The sequence below is a fragment of the Charadrius vociferus genome, unplaced genomic scaffold (genome assembly GCF_000708025.1).
Source record: "Charadrius vociferus isolate BGI_N301 unplaced genomic scaffold, ASM70802v2 scaffold406, whole genome shotgun sequence".
In the NCBI taxonomy this organism is placed as follows: domain Eukaryota; kingdom Metazoa; phylum Chordata; class Aves; order Charadriiformes; family Charadriidae; genus Charadrius; species Charadrius vociferus.
In genome coordinates, this window is record NW_009648948.1 from 1,327,477 (window position 1) to 1,344,472 (window position 16,996).

The 16,996-nt window shown below is 39.8% G+C and overlaps 1 protein-coding gene across 1 annotated transcript in view; it reads right to left on the bottom strand.

Moving 5' to 3' along the window:
* Positions 1-16,996, bottom strand: part of ARMC8 (armadillo repeat containing 8) — a 75,258-nt gene that overhangs the window by 37,152 nt on the left and 21,110 nt on the right. Inside the window, exons 3-4 of the mRNA XM_009887363.1 lie at positions 6,235-6,377; positions 6,033-6,130 (exon numbers count right to left, since the gene is read on the bottom strand). Coding sequence (XP_009885665.1) covers positions 6,033-6,130; positions 6,235-6,377 — 241 coding nt within the window. The remainder of the gene's footprint in view (positions 1-6,032; positions 6,131-6,234; positions 6,378-16,996) is intronic.

Genomic DNA, 16,996 nt, shown 5'->3' on the forward strand with positions numbered 1-16,996 from the left:
TTACCTTAAATTTCGTTTTCTCTCAGTCTAACCAGGAAATTGTAGATAAGAATTTATAGATGTCAGCATCCATTCTGGTTCTTGGGGAGAAAAAGAAAGCCAGGAGACTAGCGACTAATTTATTTGCTAAATCACAGGTGACTAGCTCGCAACCAGATTTGACCCTGGCATCAATCGGGTAACTCTCACAGACCGCTCTGCGCAGCTGTCTGGTCTACAGAGAGATACTGGCAGGTACAGACCTGCATTTTTGTCAGGCAATGATTACAATTCACTCACATGATCTGTCACATTTATCGCATGACCAATGTGCATCTGGACACTGAATAATGCTGCCAACTCTGAAGTGGTCCTTTATAGGCTTTCCCTCCTTCCCTCAAGCTGGTAAAAAGGTTTTGCATTTTGTTTTATTTTTAAATTTGAAGTGGTGGAATTGCTTCTGAAAAATCAGACTTCAGTGAAAATACACAAGAATAACATTTAGATTATTCTTCATTAACTAGAAGCTAAGAAGCGAAGATTTCTGATGCTACCTTTCACAGATTCTACTAGCACACATCATCCCATATCCTTGTTTTATCTCCCAAATTATGAATAAAAATATATCACTTTCATCTTTGAACAAAATAATTATTTCATTAAACCCTTTTATTCAACACAAATGAACGCATAACATCTCTCTATCTGTATCTAACACGAGGGAAACGAACAAACTTTGATTTCACGTCCTAGCCAGTGACATCCCCACGCAAAGTTCAGTTTCACCTGGAACTTCAACAGCGTTGATCGTATAAATATTTTTGGCTGCAGTTTGATAGATTGGAGAGTTTTGGTAAAGATGTAAGCGGACAGAAATCAAGCCTCTAACTGTTGGGAAGCTCTACCATAGAGTTATAGAACTGGGAATAGAATGGCACACAGTTGATTTGCATAAGATAACATTTTACTGACCAGTGTGGCATCACGGCCCAATGGTAAGCGTCTGGATAGGAAAGTGTTCATATTGGATGATGGAAAGCATTTTAATTGTGCGTTTGTGGACTGGGCTGTTCCGATACCAAACATTCTGACAGGGCATTTCTGGTGTCACTGCGACCCCGGCGATGATGTGGTATATATGATATAAGGGTTAATGAACCCTCGCAATCAACAGAGTAAGGGTTCCCTGTATTATTAGATATTCTGGACTATAAAAGGATACGTTTGAGAAGCGATTCTTTGGAGATATCTTTTGTACACTTTCTCAGTTTATTACACCAAATCAGAAATGTTGTAAGCCCAAGGTTACATACTCTTGGGGAAGTTGCAAGAGTGCTTCCTTAATGCTTGCGAGAAAATTATGTTTATTTTGCCCCTTGATTCTGCTAAAATAGATCCCAACTTCTATAATAATTTTGGTATGTTTATCAGAAAAGAATCTAGAAAGATTAAAGAGATGTGTGGATATTACTGACTTCCAACTAAATGCGAATCGTAATTATGCGTCAATATGAGGACACATGATTTCACTTTTTTTCATATTCATGAAAGGTATGAAAGGATCTTTCTAGCAACCCTAGTAAGCGACATTGAGTCTACACTCATAATTTGCAGTTAAAACAATGAGATTCACAAATCCATTAAAATGTTGTCTGTTCCAGACAATTTACAACAAGTATCTATACATCACATGGATTGTAACAAAATTCTGAATTCTTTTTGGATGGCCAGTAAAGAGAGAATTAACAGAGTTGCATTTACCTGCTTGGATCCCAATACCTACCTACTTTCTTCATATTCCTTTTTAACATTAAAACAAAATTTGCAAGATCTATTCTTAAAACATTTCTTTTTAACAGAGGATGGGTTTTTTTCCCCCAAGTCAGAGAACCGAAATTCTTATATTCATCCAAATAACTTAAATTCAAGCTCTCTAAGATAGAATTCATCGTTTTACAATTCTCATTTATAGGAAACGGTTCAGATTAGAGAACATTTAGCCCTGCTGCATGGGCTCAGCCATCACAAACAGGAGGCATGAAAGGAGTAAAGCATTAGAAGATGACCTAGTTTCCTCCTTTAGTAGCTACGTATCACTGAGCCACGGTGGAACACGCGTACAATTTGCAGTGTGATTTCATGACTCGTTGAATACCCGGTTGTTAATCAGTGTAACATATCCTGCTCTGTCCTGCTAGCCTTGTCCTCTGAATTGTTCTACCTCCCCTTCCTCGAGCCTGGTCGATCACCAGGTGACATTAGGTTTTCCATCTCAAATCTGAACAGTAAGGAGGAATGCCTTTCGCTTAACGTTACCAGCTCACGTAAGCTGGAAAAGGTGAGTTTTCTGAGTTTTCATTCCTCATTGCCTCAACAGTAGGGAGAAAGTCATCCTGTGCAGTACCTTAGTTCTCCAAGCTTCCTGTAAGGACAGACTCCTTCACAGCAGAGGACATAGCTGCTACCTGCCTCTTCCTTCAAAGCCAGCATAGTAGCCACATCTAGCACTTTCTGAATAAAATTGTATCTGGGCCCCACTGAGGAAGGAAAATGGGATCACTGCTGAGAACATCTGTAAGGAAACGTTCAGAACACCTTCACAGGCTGGAAAGGGTTTTGCCACTGAATCCATTCGTTTTGTTTTAAATAGAACAGCAAGAGCTGAAGCAACAGGCTCTGAGTCAAACTGGATTTGACCTGGTGCTTGAATCTATTCAGCAAGCCAAAACACACCTAGCTATGTTGAGCTGTCTAGTTCAGATGTACAAAATGCTTCCAAATATAACCTTACAATTTAATAAAAAACAAAAAAAAAAGAATAGTCTGCACACATGTCTGCATCTCAACAGATGTCTCACCCTGGGTCTCCATGTCATTCCTCATTTCCATTCACAGGATGGTCTCGGCACCAAAGCCTGCCCCCTTCCAGTGAAGGAAGACTCCGCAAGATGCGTTTACCTGGCACAGCACGTCTGCATACAACTTACTGTTCTGCAGCAAGCTTGCTGTAAGATCTCGGTATCAGACACTAAAAGCCTGGCCTTTTTGAGAGCTCACTGTTCATTCAGCTCAACACACGCATTGATGGGTCTTCACCTTTTCCCAGCACAGGTCCTAAGTTCCTAAAGGGAACAGCCCAAATGTTTCCACCTCTGAAGAACTATTTTGTCTTTGGAACTGAGCGTAACTGCTGAAAACTGCCAGCGGTTTATCTTTCAAGCTCTTGTTTATAGGAAAAGATTCAAGAAGAAAGATATAGTTTCTGACACCCAGCATTTCTACTGGGAGAAATATCCAGGTTACTGTCGATGACGTGGTTTTGGTTTTTTAAATGAGATTTTATGTTTATTCTCTCCCAAACCTATTACAAATAGAAAGAAATATTTTAAGCTGTTCTCTCTAAAGCACTTGTGTATCCTGTACCTTAACTGAGAGGTCCTCTGAAACCTCTAGAGTGAGTGGAACATCCTTAGAGGCATTGAACTAAGTCATAATATCTTGTCTTGGAAATAGTCCTGGCCAAGGTTTGAGAGACAGCATTTCTCCATGCAGTCAAACCGTAAAGAAATTCTGGGAAAAGTTTCCATCTTAGATACAACTCAGGAACCAGCTTTTCAGAAGTCTTCTCCAGAGCTGCTGGGCAAGAATGAAAAGTCACTGAAAAACTTCGTCTCTCTCCTTTCAAGTTAGGACCTGGTAAAGGCAGAACTCGAGAGGCTGCTGAATAAGCCCTTACATTCCTTCAAGATCTGAACCTATACGGAAATGGTGATGGTCTCCCTGGAGCTGCTGTGATCAGAAACAAAGAGGAAGCAGGGTGGCTAAATGAGAACTCCAATTTCTTCCTGTTATTCTCAATGTCAGAAAAGTGGAGTGTCTGACGTAGTGTTGATTAGGCCCAGAATTACTTCTTTAATTGCAAAGACAACTTCTCAACTGCTGCCTGGTGAAACACAGCTTGCAGCAGTGGGGGCTGTGGCTATACCTTCCAACAAATAGGAAAAATGTCTCTTTTCACAGGATCTGCATTCATTACTTTTCAAAGCATGGGTTTGGGTATTCCCACAAGACAAGCAAAAAAAAGAAGCTCCTTTGCAGAAAGAGGACCTTAAGTACAGTCATAAAATATTTAACTTTCAGGTACCCAACTGGAATGGAAGATTGGAAAATGGGTTTTGCAGCTGAAACTAAAGAACAAGAGCACCATCACCAGATGATCACGTTCTGTAGCTATGGTTAATTAAGGGACATCACATTTGCCTGAATAAGGAATGAGGTAGCAGAGTTCTGATGTCAGTGTTGTGCAGCAGAGAAAGCAAAGGATGAAAGAGAAAATCCAGTATCTTAGGCATATTGTTCCCACAACGTTAGTGGTAATTTATATGCTAATGCTGGTTCTTTCACATTTCTGTACACACTCTTCCACTTCCTCTCCCTTCAAGATATCAAATCTCTCCTCCAAAGAGGGAGCAATTAATAGTCTCTCTTGAGCACTGATCCCCAGGAAGAAGTATGGACTGTTAATGGAGATGATCATCCTAAGCCCTGGTTGGATGCTGAGAGCAGGAAGCAGATGCCCCTGCAGTTATGAACTCTTAGAGGCCGACTTGGGGGAACCTGGGAGCATGAAGTGGAGTCAAAGGAAGGAAGAGAGACACAAAGAGGAAACTCTCAGATCACTCAGGAGAGGTGCCTTCAGCAGTCCCACGTACAATCTGACTTGAGGGTTTACTTGCTGAACAATCAAAAAATCAACTAGAAAAAAAGGCAGTGAACAGCGGAGGACAGAGCTGGCTGATTATCTACACGTACTAAATACAAGGGTAAGCTGTGAAGAGCTGCAGAACAATTTCATGAGGTGGACTCATTAGAAGATGAAATTCAGAATGCGTGTACTTTAAAACTGAGGCCATGGAAAACAAGTTTACATACCTATTGCCACCCTGGAATGAAACTGTAAGGAATGATTAGAAAAGGAAGAGAGAACAAAACATACATTACAGCACTGCGTAACAACTAGATAAAAAAAAAAATCATGAAGAAAATCTGTTGAGGACCAGTAACACACAGAAATTGTCTCTGGTATCAGCAGAGACCCCGAACCATAGAGAAAGTATGAAATCAGAGGCCAGCCGTACCCTTCTCTATAAGCATCAAGTCTTCCTCAGCAAGCAACAGAGAGGTTTGAGTGGTGGGACCAGAGTAGTTAGCACTGTGGACTCCCAGTTACCCTCAGAAGTTGGATCTGCTCCGTGACCTCCAGCCAGCAGACTGCTTCAATGCTACCCTCTTCCCAGCAGAAAGAGATTGCTTGTACAGTATGGTTTCCAGGCCACAGCCTGCTTCATCCCTTGCACTGAGACAAAGCAAGAGGGAAGAGTGCAAGTCCTTCTTTCCCTTCCTTCCAAGTAAGAGACAGTGACTGATTTTGGGCAAGGCCTTTTTTGCCTATGCTGCCAGAGACAGCACTGCCTTCAAACAGGGCTCCACATCAATGGCTTTGCCCAGTCACCTTACCAAGGTCAGCACCCAGAGCCTCATTGCTTGCATGAGCCAAGCTGAAATCAAGATTATAGCAATGGTGGGGGACATTTTCTATCTTCCTGTCAGTTAAATGTAAACCACACGTATATTAACTAAAAGCAGAGAAATTTTGGAGGTTAAACTCTTCCACGTGAAGTGCAAAAACTAAGCAAGAACCCTCATATCTGGTGTGGGACGACAGTGTTGGATAAAATCTTATGTTCAGAAACTTTGCCAAAATAGCTGTGATAATGGTATCCGTAAATACCATTTAGAGACAGTTTTTACTCCTTAAGATTGCACACGAGCCTGAAAATTTTAGTGTTTTTCTTTATCAGCGTGCTACCTTGTCGACCATCTCATAGCAAATACTGTTATTATGTTAGGTGAGCCAGATGCCTTAAACGTAGGTGAGGAACGTTAACATTGTTGGTCAAACAAGCCGTCATTAGTACCGCAGGCAACAAGACCTTCCACTCCAACCAACTCCACAGGCTTTAAAAGGACATCATAACCTGCATGCAACTCACTGTGTATAGTAGATCCTCTGGAGTTACAGGACTGATGAAAATGGTACGGAGACATCGCAGGCAAGCTTCAATAAACTTCAAATCTGGTGAAAGTAATCCTACAAATAAATATAGACAAAAACTACTATTCAGTTTCATTATCTTTGCTTATTTGAATACTTTAGGAACATTTAGTAACATAGATCCATTAACAGAAAAGTACCTTGCAATAAGGCTGGGATAATATGGCAGTCTAGAAGGGATTTGACATTATTCTCAGTACCCATTGCAAGGCTTCCCAGGACCACTGCGCATTCTGTTCTCAGTTCTGTGCTGGAGGATTCTTGCTGAAGTAAATACAGCAACCTGGAAAAAGAATTATTTTTAGAGGAAAATTGACAGAAGGGAACCTTTAAGTCCGGTTAAAAAAAAAAATATCTGAATCCTGCTATATAAAGAAGATGAAGTCCTTAATAGAAAGATGAAGACTGAACAAAAGAGTAAAATGAACACTTTATTCATAAGAACCTTTTCACACTGTGTGTTCCTACACAGGTTTTACTTGCTATTATGGTAGAAAAATACCACACTGTTTTTCCTAAAAATGTAGTGTCATAATACTGATATTCAGGATGAGGTCTTTCAGGATACCAGGAAGATGCCAAATTTCAATTAAAGGAAACAAATCTGCAGTTTGACATCCATGGGAAAGGGAACCTCATGCATCTTCCCTAACACCTAGGGACATGATTACCGCTATCGTGCTGGTTGTTTTCTTTGGCAGCAATTTCTGTTGGGTCACGGTTGCAAAATAATTCCATCATCAAGCACAAGCACAGGGGCCGAGGGTAATCTGAGTTTCGAACAGTGAGATATTATCATATACTAACATAAAGAAAGCCCATAAAAGTTTGATGTGCAGGAAGGCAGCTGAATTGTAGCTAAACAGGATCACTTCAAGCCTAAAACTTGCCAAATATGTAAAATCTTGCCAAATGTGTACCCTGGGTCTCAGTCAATCTGGATTCTTTACACAGTATCAAGATACCTATGAGCCCCTTTGACCATATTTTAAATTACAACAGTAGCACCTGAATCACAGCAGAGGTCACCGAACACTTTCAGTCTAAATGCGAGTCATACAAAAAGCCCAGATAGCAACCAGATTCCTATCTCGCATCAGTACAGAAGATAATCACTTTAAGATTCACATGGTTTATAAGCTTAAGATGAAAACCGTTTAACTAAGGGTTCCCACTCTACATACAAGTCTGAGCAAAACTGTAATAGGTAAGATGACTTGGACACTGAGATACAATTCTCTCTGTATATGCAACTTACAGTCACTTTTCTAGATTCAGTGAGCTAAGACAGAAATACGCTCAATTTAGTAACACACTACTCTGCCTAGTGTGAAAAGGTCTCTCCTAAAGCCAGGCAATATCTGAAGCCTTCTCTAGGAGCAAAAAGGAACCAAAAGCCAGCATCTACCCCACTGCTGAAGAGGACAGAAGTAGTTACCTGGGAAAACAGATCCCTGAACAGAATGCCCCCAAAAGCTGAGTTCCTAAATCAAAGACAATGGAAAAAATAACTGGAAACACGGTAGCTAAATACAATTTAGGTACGCAGGACTAGAAAAGCCCACCGAGGGAAGTGCAAGCAGCCCCACAACAGACAGTAACACAAACAAGTACCTTTAACACACACCACCAATGTTTCTCACTTACGTAAGGCAGAAATTGCTTCTTAAAATCCCCTATATTTGAAACTTAAAGGCCAGCAGACATACCTATGGCACATCACTGAAGAGAGCTATGAGATCAAAGGTCTCTTCAATACCTACAAGCAGCACATTCATTACATAAAATTCAGACTATCCCAGGCAGCAGGTAATTTACCAAGCTTTTGGAGAAGGAGAACAGCAAAATGAACCCCGAATATTCCCTAACAATTCATTTGTATGAAAGTTTTCTGATTGTGAATTTGCTGTGACATCTGTGTTTCTCTAGACGCAGGTCTGACAGCAGCCAGAAAGCAGAGGTATGTTGGTATCACCCAAAGTACACGTGTACCCTTTTTGAGACGTAGCTAATCTCATGGTGGAAAAAAGCTCCAAAACACAAACACTTACTAAGGAGATTAAATATGATTTCTTCCTGAACACAAACAAAACAGTTGAAATGTGGCACAAAATTAACGTGCAAGATGCAAGAAACCCCAAAAGCACAGATATCTTTTCTCCTTTCAACTTCCTTTGGATTCAAAGGATCATACTGGCCATTCAGAATGGCATAGATTTCCAGAACCATTGCTGTTTTCGTTAATCCACTCCTTCCACAAACTTACCAAAGGCATCCAGTTTCTTTGTCCCCGTTTATCTGTTTTCCCTGAAAGGCCATTTATTCCCGATGTTTAGAAACCTCTTCTAATTTCTTGTATAAACTTATTCCTGACTAATTTACATCCATTTGATCCTGCATAGATATTATCCTTTAGTTTGTAAAATTCTTCTCATTTCTTACAGCAACCAGCTAATGGTCCTGAGGCACTTTGGCCCAAACTGCCCACGTGGCTCAGTGGAGCTGATTTGCTGTTTGTTTTTCATTTTACTGTAGGGCCCCTTTAATATTGACAGAGCAAGGTATATAAAAAAGGCTCCGATTACCAGTTGTTCCACAAAAGCGCATCTCACACATCAACTGTGAAAACACAAAATTAACCTTACCTATATTATCGGCTTCTGGAAAAGGAATAAACTTAAGGCAATTAAATTACATGTTTCTAAAGGTACAAATGCTGGTACTGTATTCTTTTAAGTATCAGCTGCGCTATATTCAAGGTAAAGATTAGCACTGTTTCTGAAAGACCACAAAAGAAGCAAAATACATAATGAATGTTATGTAAAATCATCACAAAAGAATAAAAGCATTCCACTTCCAGCCCGAATGGGACAGAATAACCTTGCGCGAGTACCACTTCTTTTTATCAACAGCTGGTTTTGTTCTCTGCCTTCTAGATCAGGTAAGGATAGACAGGCAGCAGAAGCTTCTTTGGTAAGGTACAAATGCACCGAGTGATCCTGGCTAAAATTCATCCTTGAAAAGATGAAGCTTTTTCTGGACACTGAGCCTGTGCCATCTCATTCACTGTTCTAACTCTGACTGACTTGCGCTAACTGCCAAGAAAAATCCTTTATTGTAGAAAATAATTTGACAGGAATTGCCATGAGCAGATCAGAAGACGATTTTATTTATTGCAGTAACCTGTACAGCTGGTTTATTTTAACACCGATGCCTTGACTTTTCTTGACTTAACTTACACACATACATTTTATCAGCTAACATTGCAGAACGCTTCTCAACATGCTTAATGTGACTTCAGATCCCCAATCCCCGCCTCAAACCAAGAAATAAAAAACCCAAGAAAAGAATCAAGACTAAACCAATCCTTTCACTAATTATTTTCTAGCAGGCTTAGCAAGCCACTCAACAAGCTTTTCAGACATGGGGTTGTCTGGGGAACGCTAGGAGACTCCTCTGATGTAAGCATTGGTAAATATGGACCTAATTACTAATTTAAAACTGCCAGTAAGTCACCTTTTTTTTTTTTTTTTAAATAGCTTTCAATAACCTAGACATCAATTTAGAAATGAAGAGTATTCCCTTCCATTTTCACTATGAAGCCCTGAAAACCTCCTCTGAGATGCATCTTCCCTGTACAGATCACACCAATAACCTTCTCTGAGTATTAAGGATTTCAATAAATAACCTGTTCCTTGTAACCAGAAATGTTCAGTCATAGAATCACAGAATAGAATCATAGAATCATTTAGGTTGGAAGAGACTAAGAACATTCAGCCCAACCATTAACCTAGCACTGCCCAGTCCACCAGTAAACCATGTCCCTCAGCACCACACCTATCATCTTTTAAATACCTCTAGGGATGGTGACTCCACCACTTCCCTGGGCGGCCTGTTCTAATGCTTGGTAACCCTTTCAGTAAAGAAAGGTTTCCTAATATCCATTCTAAACCTCACCTGGTGCAACTTGAGGCCATTTACTCTTGTGCTATCACTTGTTCCTTGGGAGAAGAGACCAACATCCCCTCGCTCCAACCTCCCTTCAGGTAGTTGTAGAGAGTGATAAGGTCTCCCCTCAGCGTCCTTTTCTCCAGGCTGAACGCCCCCAGTTCCCTCAGCTGCTCCTCATATGCCTTGTTCTCCAGACCCCTCACCAGCTCTGTTGCCCATCTCTGGACACACCCCAGCCCCTCAATGTCATGTCCTAAAATACTTTTTTTTTTTTTTTTTTTAAAGAGATGTTTACAAAATCCAAAAGCACCCTAAATTCTGAAGGTTGTTCACTTTCAAAGAAAATAATTGCTATTTTCTTTCCCATTAACACTCCGCGCTTGAAACAAGCTATGCTAGAGAGTGAAAAATGGGCACAAGTTGGAACAGAGAAAGTTCTGTTCCAACACAAGGAAAAACTTCTTTACAGTTTGGGTGGCAGAGCGCTGACACAGGCTGCCCAGGGAGGGGGGGGAGTCCCCTTCTCTGGAGAGTGCCCAAACCCGCCTGGATGCAGTCCTGAGGAACGTGCTCTGGGCAGTCCTGCTGTAGCAGGGGAGCGGGACTGGACAATCTCTAGAGGTCCCTTCCAACTCTGAAAATTCTGTGATTCTGTGAAAATGAAACATGCTGACTATAATCTATAGTCTTCCTATGCGTTTAAAATAGAAATCCTTAAGTAAGCTTTATAATTAGTGAAGAGGAAAATTTAAGTTCAGATTTCACATACATGAAGTTTTTGAATTATTACTCACATTCTTGTCTAGATCTTTCAAATATGCTTTTGTTCCAGATCAGGTTTTCCACGGAGCTAGACATCCATATTATAACATTTGCTGTTTGTTTCTTGAAAAGAGACAACTGACACCAAGTAACATTGACAATTAAGCAGTTAAATGACAAACTATAAAATTATGAAAAGTTTCAAGTGAGGAGAATGCATATAATTGGTAAAGATGAAATTGTACATTAATAAGCTACTAATAAACATTAAGGACAAAGACCACATCCTTCTATTGTCAGAAGAAACATCGGGTTAGCACATTAATGTACATCCTGGACTGGTTTGTTGTTTCCGGGGTTTGGCATAGACAAATTCGGCAAAGATGTTTGTAATACATTCCTCCCATGTATTAATATTAAAAGGATAAAAATGCAGAAAAATGGCATGTGCATGCAGGGGATAAAAGGGAAGGTCATAATTTGGATTTTGGAAATTTAAAAAAAAAATAAATTACTTGTTCACAGTCCACATTTTTTAAGAACACGATGTCCCTGCTTAACCTGGATGCCTTACCTCCAGCCTTACCAGCCAGCCAACTTCTACTAAACCTGCAGAAATACTGGAACGAGGCTCGGCTACAACCACCATAACTCACTTCTGTAGAGCCTGAGAGCTTCAGGAGATACTAAAAACACAGAACAGATATTCTAAAACAACAGAAAGATGCCAATATTCTTGTTGACCCACTCTTCAGCCTGTGATCCCGCAGTAAAGCTCATTACAATGAGAAAGGAAATTAAATAAAGCTAATGGAAAGATCCTGCAACATCTTCATGAACATTAATCCAAGGTTTGATGCTAATTAGTTTAAAATGTAATATTTGGACTTTTTCAAGCTTCTAGAAGGCTTCCCTAAGATCTTTTCCTCTATTGTTTATACAGAATACAATTTCTTCCACTTGTTCCTGCACTTCTAAGAGCAATTAACTGATTAAAGCCTCTTTCTCAGATGTCAGTAATGGTATCCAGGCAATCATATCTAAACGAGCTAGGACAGCAAATCCATTCAGAGAGGTACTTCAATGAACTCCAGGAACAACTATGCCTAGATACCAAAAATAAGGTCAGCTTGGAGGCGTGATGTATTTCGAACAACTGATAGGGGTTCATCTAGGAAAACCATGCAATATTCTAGGTAAAAGTAGAAGACTTTCAATGAAAGTAGCTGCTGAACAAACGGTAACTACAGTGGCTTAGCAAGGAAGATAAAACAGTTCAGATTCTCCTTTCTTTTGAAGATCATTGAGATGGGTGTGGTGCAGCAGAGCTGTGCACTATAAGGCGGACTTGCATGATCTAGACCTCATCAATAGGGTCTGAACACAGACCTCACAGTTTGCTAAAAATAACAGAAATTTACTCTTAGACATTCCATCCCACCTACAAGTTGTCACAAAAAAAAGTCTCTAAAGTTCTTAAAATACCTGGGAAGGAGATGAAACTCAGCTGTTAGTAAAAGAACATTTTCAGCACTTCAACAAGACCCATAAGCAGGGGGGTGGAAAAAGAGCTCAGGGTGACAACTCAAGTTATAGTACCATGACTCTTAGGATAACTTTTATAAAAGTATATCAATAAATAAAAGGTTTAATTCCATCATGATTATCTGAATATTTATTACTAGTCCCCTTGTAAACAGATGAATGCACCATTTGCTGGAATGATCAGGGTTTCTTATTCTACTTGGAAGATGCAATGAATATACAGACAAAAGTACTACTAAGGCATATGATTTGCTGTTGCCTTACAGAATACTGAATAAAAAGTTAACGCATGCGTAGAGGTTGACCTCTGAACATGTGGGAAGTCCCAGTGAGCATCAGTCCCAAACTGTAAACTGAATTAAAGTAGGAGAGTAGATTAAACAAGATAGGACAACCTACACATTTTTCAAAACTGCTCCTTTGAACGCATTTTAAGCATTACTTTTCCAACAGCGTAACAGGAAGCAATCACTGGCCACAGAATTTTCCAAAGCAAGAACTTAAGTATGATTTTAAAAGTACAGAATAATTGCTGTAAAATATCTGAAGTGACAAATTAAATAGTTATGGATTCTTACACATGAGGACTCAAAAATGAGTGATTCTTATTGACCGTTAGTCACAGAAATGTATCCTAAATTGAGACGTCCCTGTCCCACTTTCGAAAGCGACAAGTTAATTCAAAAGCTGGATCCAAGGGGCCTGGGCTAACTCTACTACCAGGCTAAGAAAACCTACAAAGCAAAGGTACCTGCTTCTGAAAAATTTCATACAAAGGAAGTAGTACCTGACAGTTTTTTGAAAAAGCCAAGTTGAGAAATGTGATGGTAGGACTCACCTTTGAGCTATACTATTGAAAATGTTCCGAGTACTTAAATGTCTGTAAAGGAGACAGTAACACAAACACTCCACTGACATGTGGATTACAGAGAAGAACACCCTTCTACAGTACTACAGTGCTGTAAGCAGTAGGGAAGTAAGCTGCAAAGAAAGCTTTTCCTTTAGAAACAAAACAAGGAGTCTCAGCTTACAGCCCTAGTAATTTATTCTAATCCTCAGACCTATTCACTTACATTGATATGCCATGATTTGTTCTATATACATCACATAACTTCCATCCAATCTGGTTTTTATTCACTTACTAAATCCAATGGTGGAGCATTACAATATCTTCTGAGCTGGAAGAGGTCTGAATTAAAAACCAAACAAACAACTTTTTTGTGTCAGAGTAAATAAAGACTACGCTGAAGTTTTCCCTCACCTTTCTCTTTAATGATAAGTTTCATTTGAAAGTAATTCTTGCTACCCTACATTTAGCCACTGCAGCCTGACTGACCTTTTTTAAACATGAATACTTTCATTCAGCACATAACACTCCGGTAACCCTCTTCCCAGTTCTCACCCCAAGGTGTTACCAGCTCTCAAAAGCTGTTCACATGCACATGCTTTTAGAGTGACCTGAAGGATACTGAAGTAGCTCCAGTACGGCCTCTCCTTTTTGTTGCTAGATAAAAACGCTCACGTCCAAGTGCATTAGCACTGTCAAATCTGCGGTCTGTATGAGCTAGATGTATTCTATTTTTCCCCTCCAAGACCACAAGCCATTTAACAAAAAATAAATAGAACCTTTCTTTGAAGCCATTTACACGAGAATATGTGGGATCAACACACAACCCCTGAAGCCCAACAGAGGTAAATTTACACGAAAAACACTCAAACCTTTTACCTTACACAGCGAATTACACTGATTCAGTTTGGCATTATTTTAAAGATTGACACAGGCTCAAATATTTTAGGCGACTAGGTCAGTCGCCTTCATCAAAGTAAGACTATTTTTGAGATGATACAAGCCTTTTGTTTTACAAGAAATGTGCTAATAGGCATTATATAAAGCAACTTCTTCATCCAGTCTCGCTTCAACCATCTTACCACTTTGCTCAAGACTGATGTCTTATACATAAGGATCATCATTGAACTGTTCATTCCATTTATCTTTATAAACCACCAACATGCAAACTTTTATTTGAAGTCTTCCAGAAATTCCTGCGTGGAAAGTTTTTCTGTATTAAAACATCAGTGAATCAGACTATGATCACCATCTGAAAAACTACTGTTTATTTAGACAAACCTATTTTAAAAGGTTTTTGTCTGAGGATGCTAAGCAACCTTAAAACAAACCCCAAGCTGTTTCAACTTCCCATTCGCCCACATTTTAAAATTCTCAATTGTATACGAAGTGGCTACACTATATTCCTACTCTGTTTGACATCACCGCCCAACATTCAGTATCTCCACATGAAAGAGAATGTCAAGAATACATTTTTGAATTATTTTTTTTTTTTTTTTTAACAGATCTGACTCTTAGAACTCCTTAGGAACAGATACCATGAGGTATCATAAAGCTACCTTTTTCATTCTGTTTTTAAACCTGAAACTTAAAATTCTAATAAAAATACACAATTTAAAAGGTGCCATTAGAAGTACAGCTTATACTAATGACTTCCTTTCTACTAATAGAAAAGGCACTTCAGAGACAACCGCTGCACAGCTTTTACACAAAACCAGCTCTAATGCACAGGTATTTGCCTCGACTCACCTGTACTCACAGCTGGGTTAGAAGAATATCTTCTTCCAGTTATACATAACCCTCATGATGAGGGTTATTCCTCATAAAGGGACATAGGATTATGTAAACAGGCTGCCTGTTAGGGCCTCTGCTCTCCACCTCTTTCACCACTCTAGAGCATAGGAAGCCTTTAAAAATACCACCATCACAGATGAAGCTCCTTCACCTAAGTGCACAAACCACTAGGTTTGGGCACAGATCCCTACCCTACGGAGTACAGGACACAGGAAACCCCAATGTACAGTGCAGCCGAGAACAGAACAAGGCATCAGGAAACAACTGTGTCTTGCCGTTTTAAGGATGTCCACGAAAGTTAGACATAACACTTCACTAATGTGAAATGACAGACCTGATAATACTATGTCCAAATGTACCATCCGAGTTCTTGAAAGTACGTTGGTAACATGCCAGAGATCATGAATGTTTCAGAAGATGTGCATAATTGATAACTAGTATACTTCTTATTAACACCACCTGCAGTGGTCCTGCAGTACAAGTTGATCTGAACACCTTCCAACTTCTGCCCAGTCGGCAGGTCAATTAGGTGGGCACTAAGGATGCCAGAACCAGAGCTGTAAGGAATCTTGACAGATCCTCTAGTCACTGACCTTGCTCCAAGGCAGACTCATCAATCATTAAATCATTTGAAGTTACGGTCTTGCATGCTTTTCAATACTTTTGTCGGTGGAGATGCATCACATTGTCACCACCGGCAGCGTTTCAGCACCACAAGGTGTAGATGTACATACATTTCTCTACTACTATGGGGCAGTCTCACTCTCACCTATGTCTGTGCTCATCTGTCCCCTTTTTTTAACTCAACAGAACAACACTTGCCTTTTTGTGAAAGTTTGCTTTTCTGTGATTATTGAGCTGAAGCAGTTTTCTGTGCAGTCACACAAACAACACAAGAAGAGGCAGCAGGATATGGCCAGAAGCATAGAGGGGTGGTTCTGTGACATAACCCTCTGTGAGAAGAGACCTGTTAAATAGACTTGGCTTTTCACCTGCACCTTTATATACCCTGCCTGGGTCAGAGCCACCAAAGGCTTTTTCATTAGCGTAACAAAGTCCTGATCCCAAGGCAACAGAAAGAGGAGATGCAAGCCATAGAAGCTGCACTTCTAACAACAAAGGTTTTCAGACAAAGGAAGGCAAGAAAGGAATTGCTACTGAGCACTGAGGAATTAGGGACAAGATTACTCCAAGAAATACTAATTTCAGAGAAGAAAGATACCAAGCAAAAATAAAGAAAAAAAAGCTCAAAAACACAGTCATGAAGCTTTAAGGCCCATTTGAGTCGAAGTCATCACTTCATCAAATGATGTTCAAAAAGGAAGGTGGCATCAGGACAAGAAGGTGTTAGGATGTTGATATTCAGCAACCCTTCTCTAAGCAGTAAACCCCCACCTGCAAAAAAAAAAAACAAACCAACCAATCCCATCTCATGTTTGTGCTGTGTATCCAAATGGTTTCCCTCTGAAACAGACCAAGTTGAAGATGTACAAACACTGGAAGGCAAACTGGAGATTGGAACTGGAGTAGGTCCCAATATTTTCTGGCTTTGGACACAACCTCTGCCAAAAACTACCTTATAAAATATGTAACAAGCAAAAAAGATGGTAATTATTTTGTGCATCACTAAGCACATCATGTCTCTCTTCTGGAGAAGAGATATACAACACGCTTTCTTCTGCAGTTAAGAGACATCTTGTGCCAAAACAATTCATATGATGATTACTGATAGACCTATGGCTTTGTTAGAACAATCAAACCAACTCTTCTTCAAAATAGTAGTTTCCAGATTTAAAATGCTTTTGTTCCCCAGAATATCAACTGACCGAGGTAAGCTTAACAGATTCCTAGCCTTCTGCAAAATGCAACTTTTCTATCCTAAAAAAACCACCAAAAAACTCCACCCCACCCCACTTTGATACCTTTATTGGTAAGAATTTAAAGTCTAAGAAGCTGAAATTATTTATGGCTTTTTTTCTTTTTATTCCTCCCAGCTTGCTTTC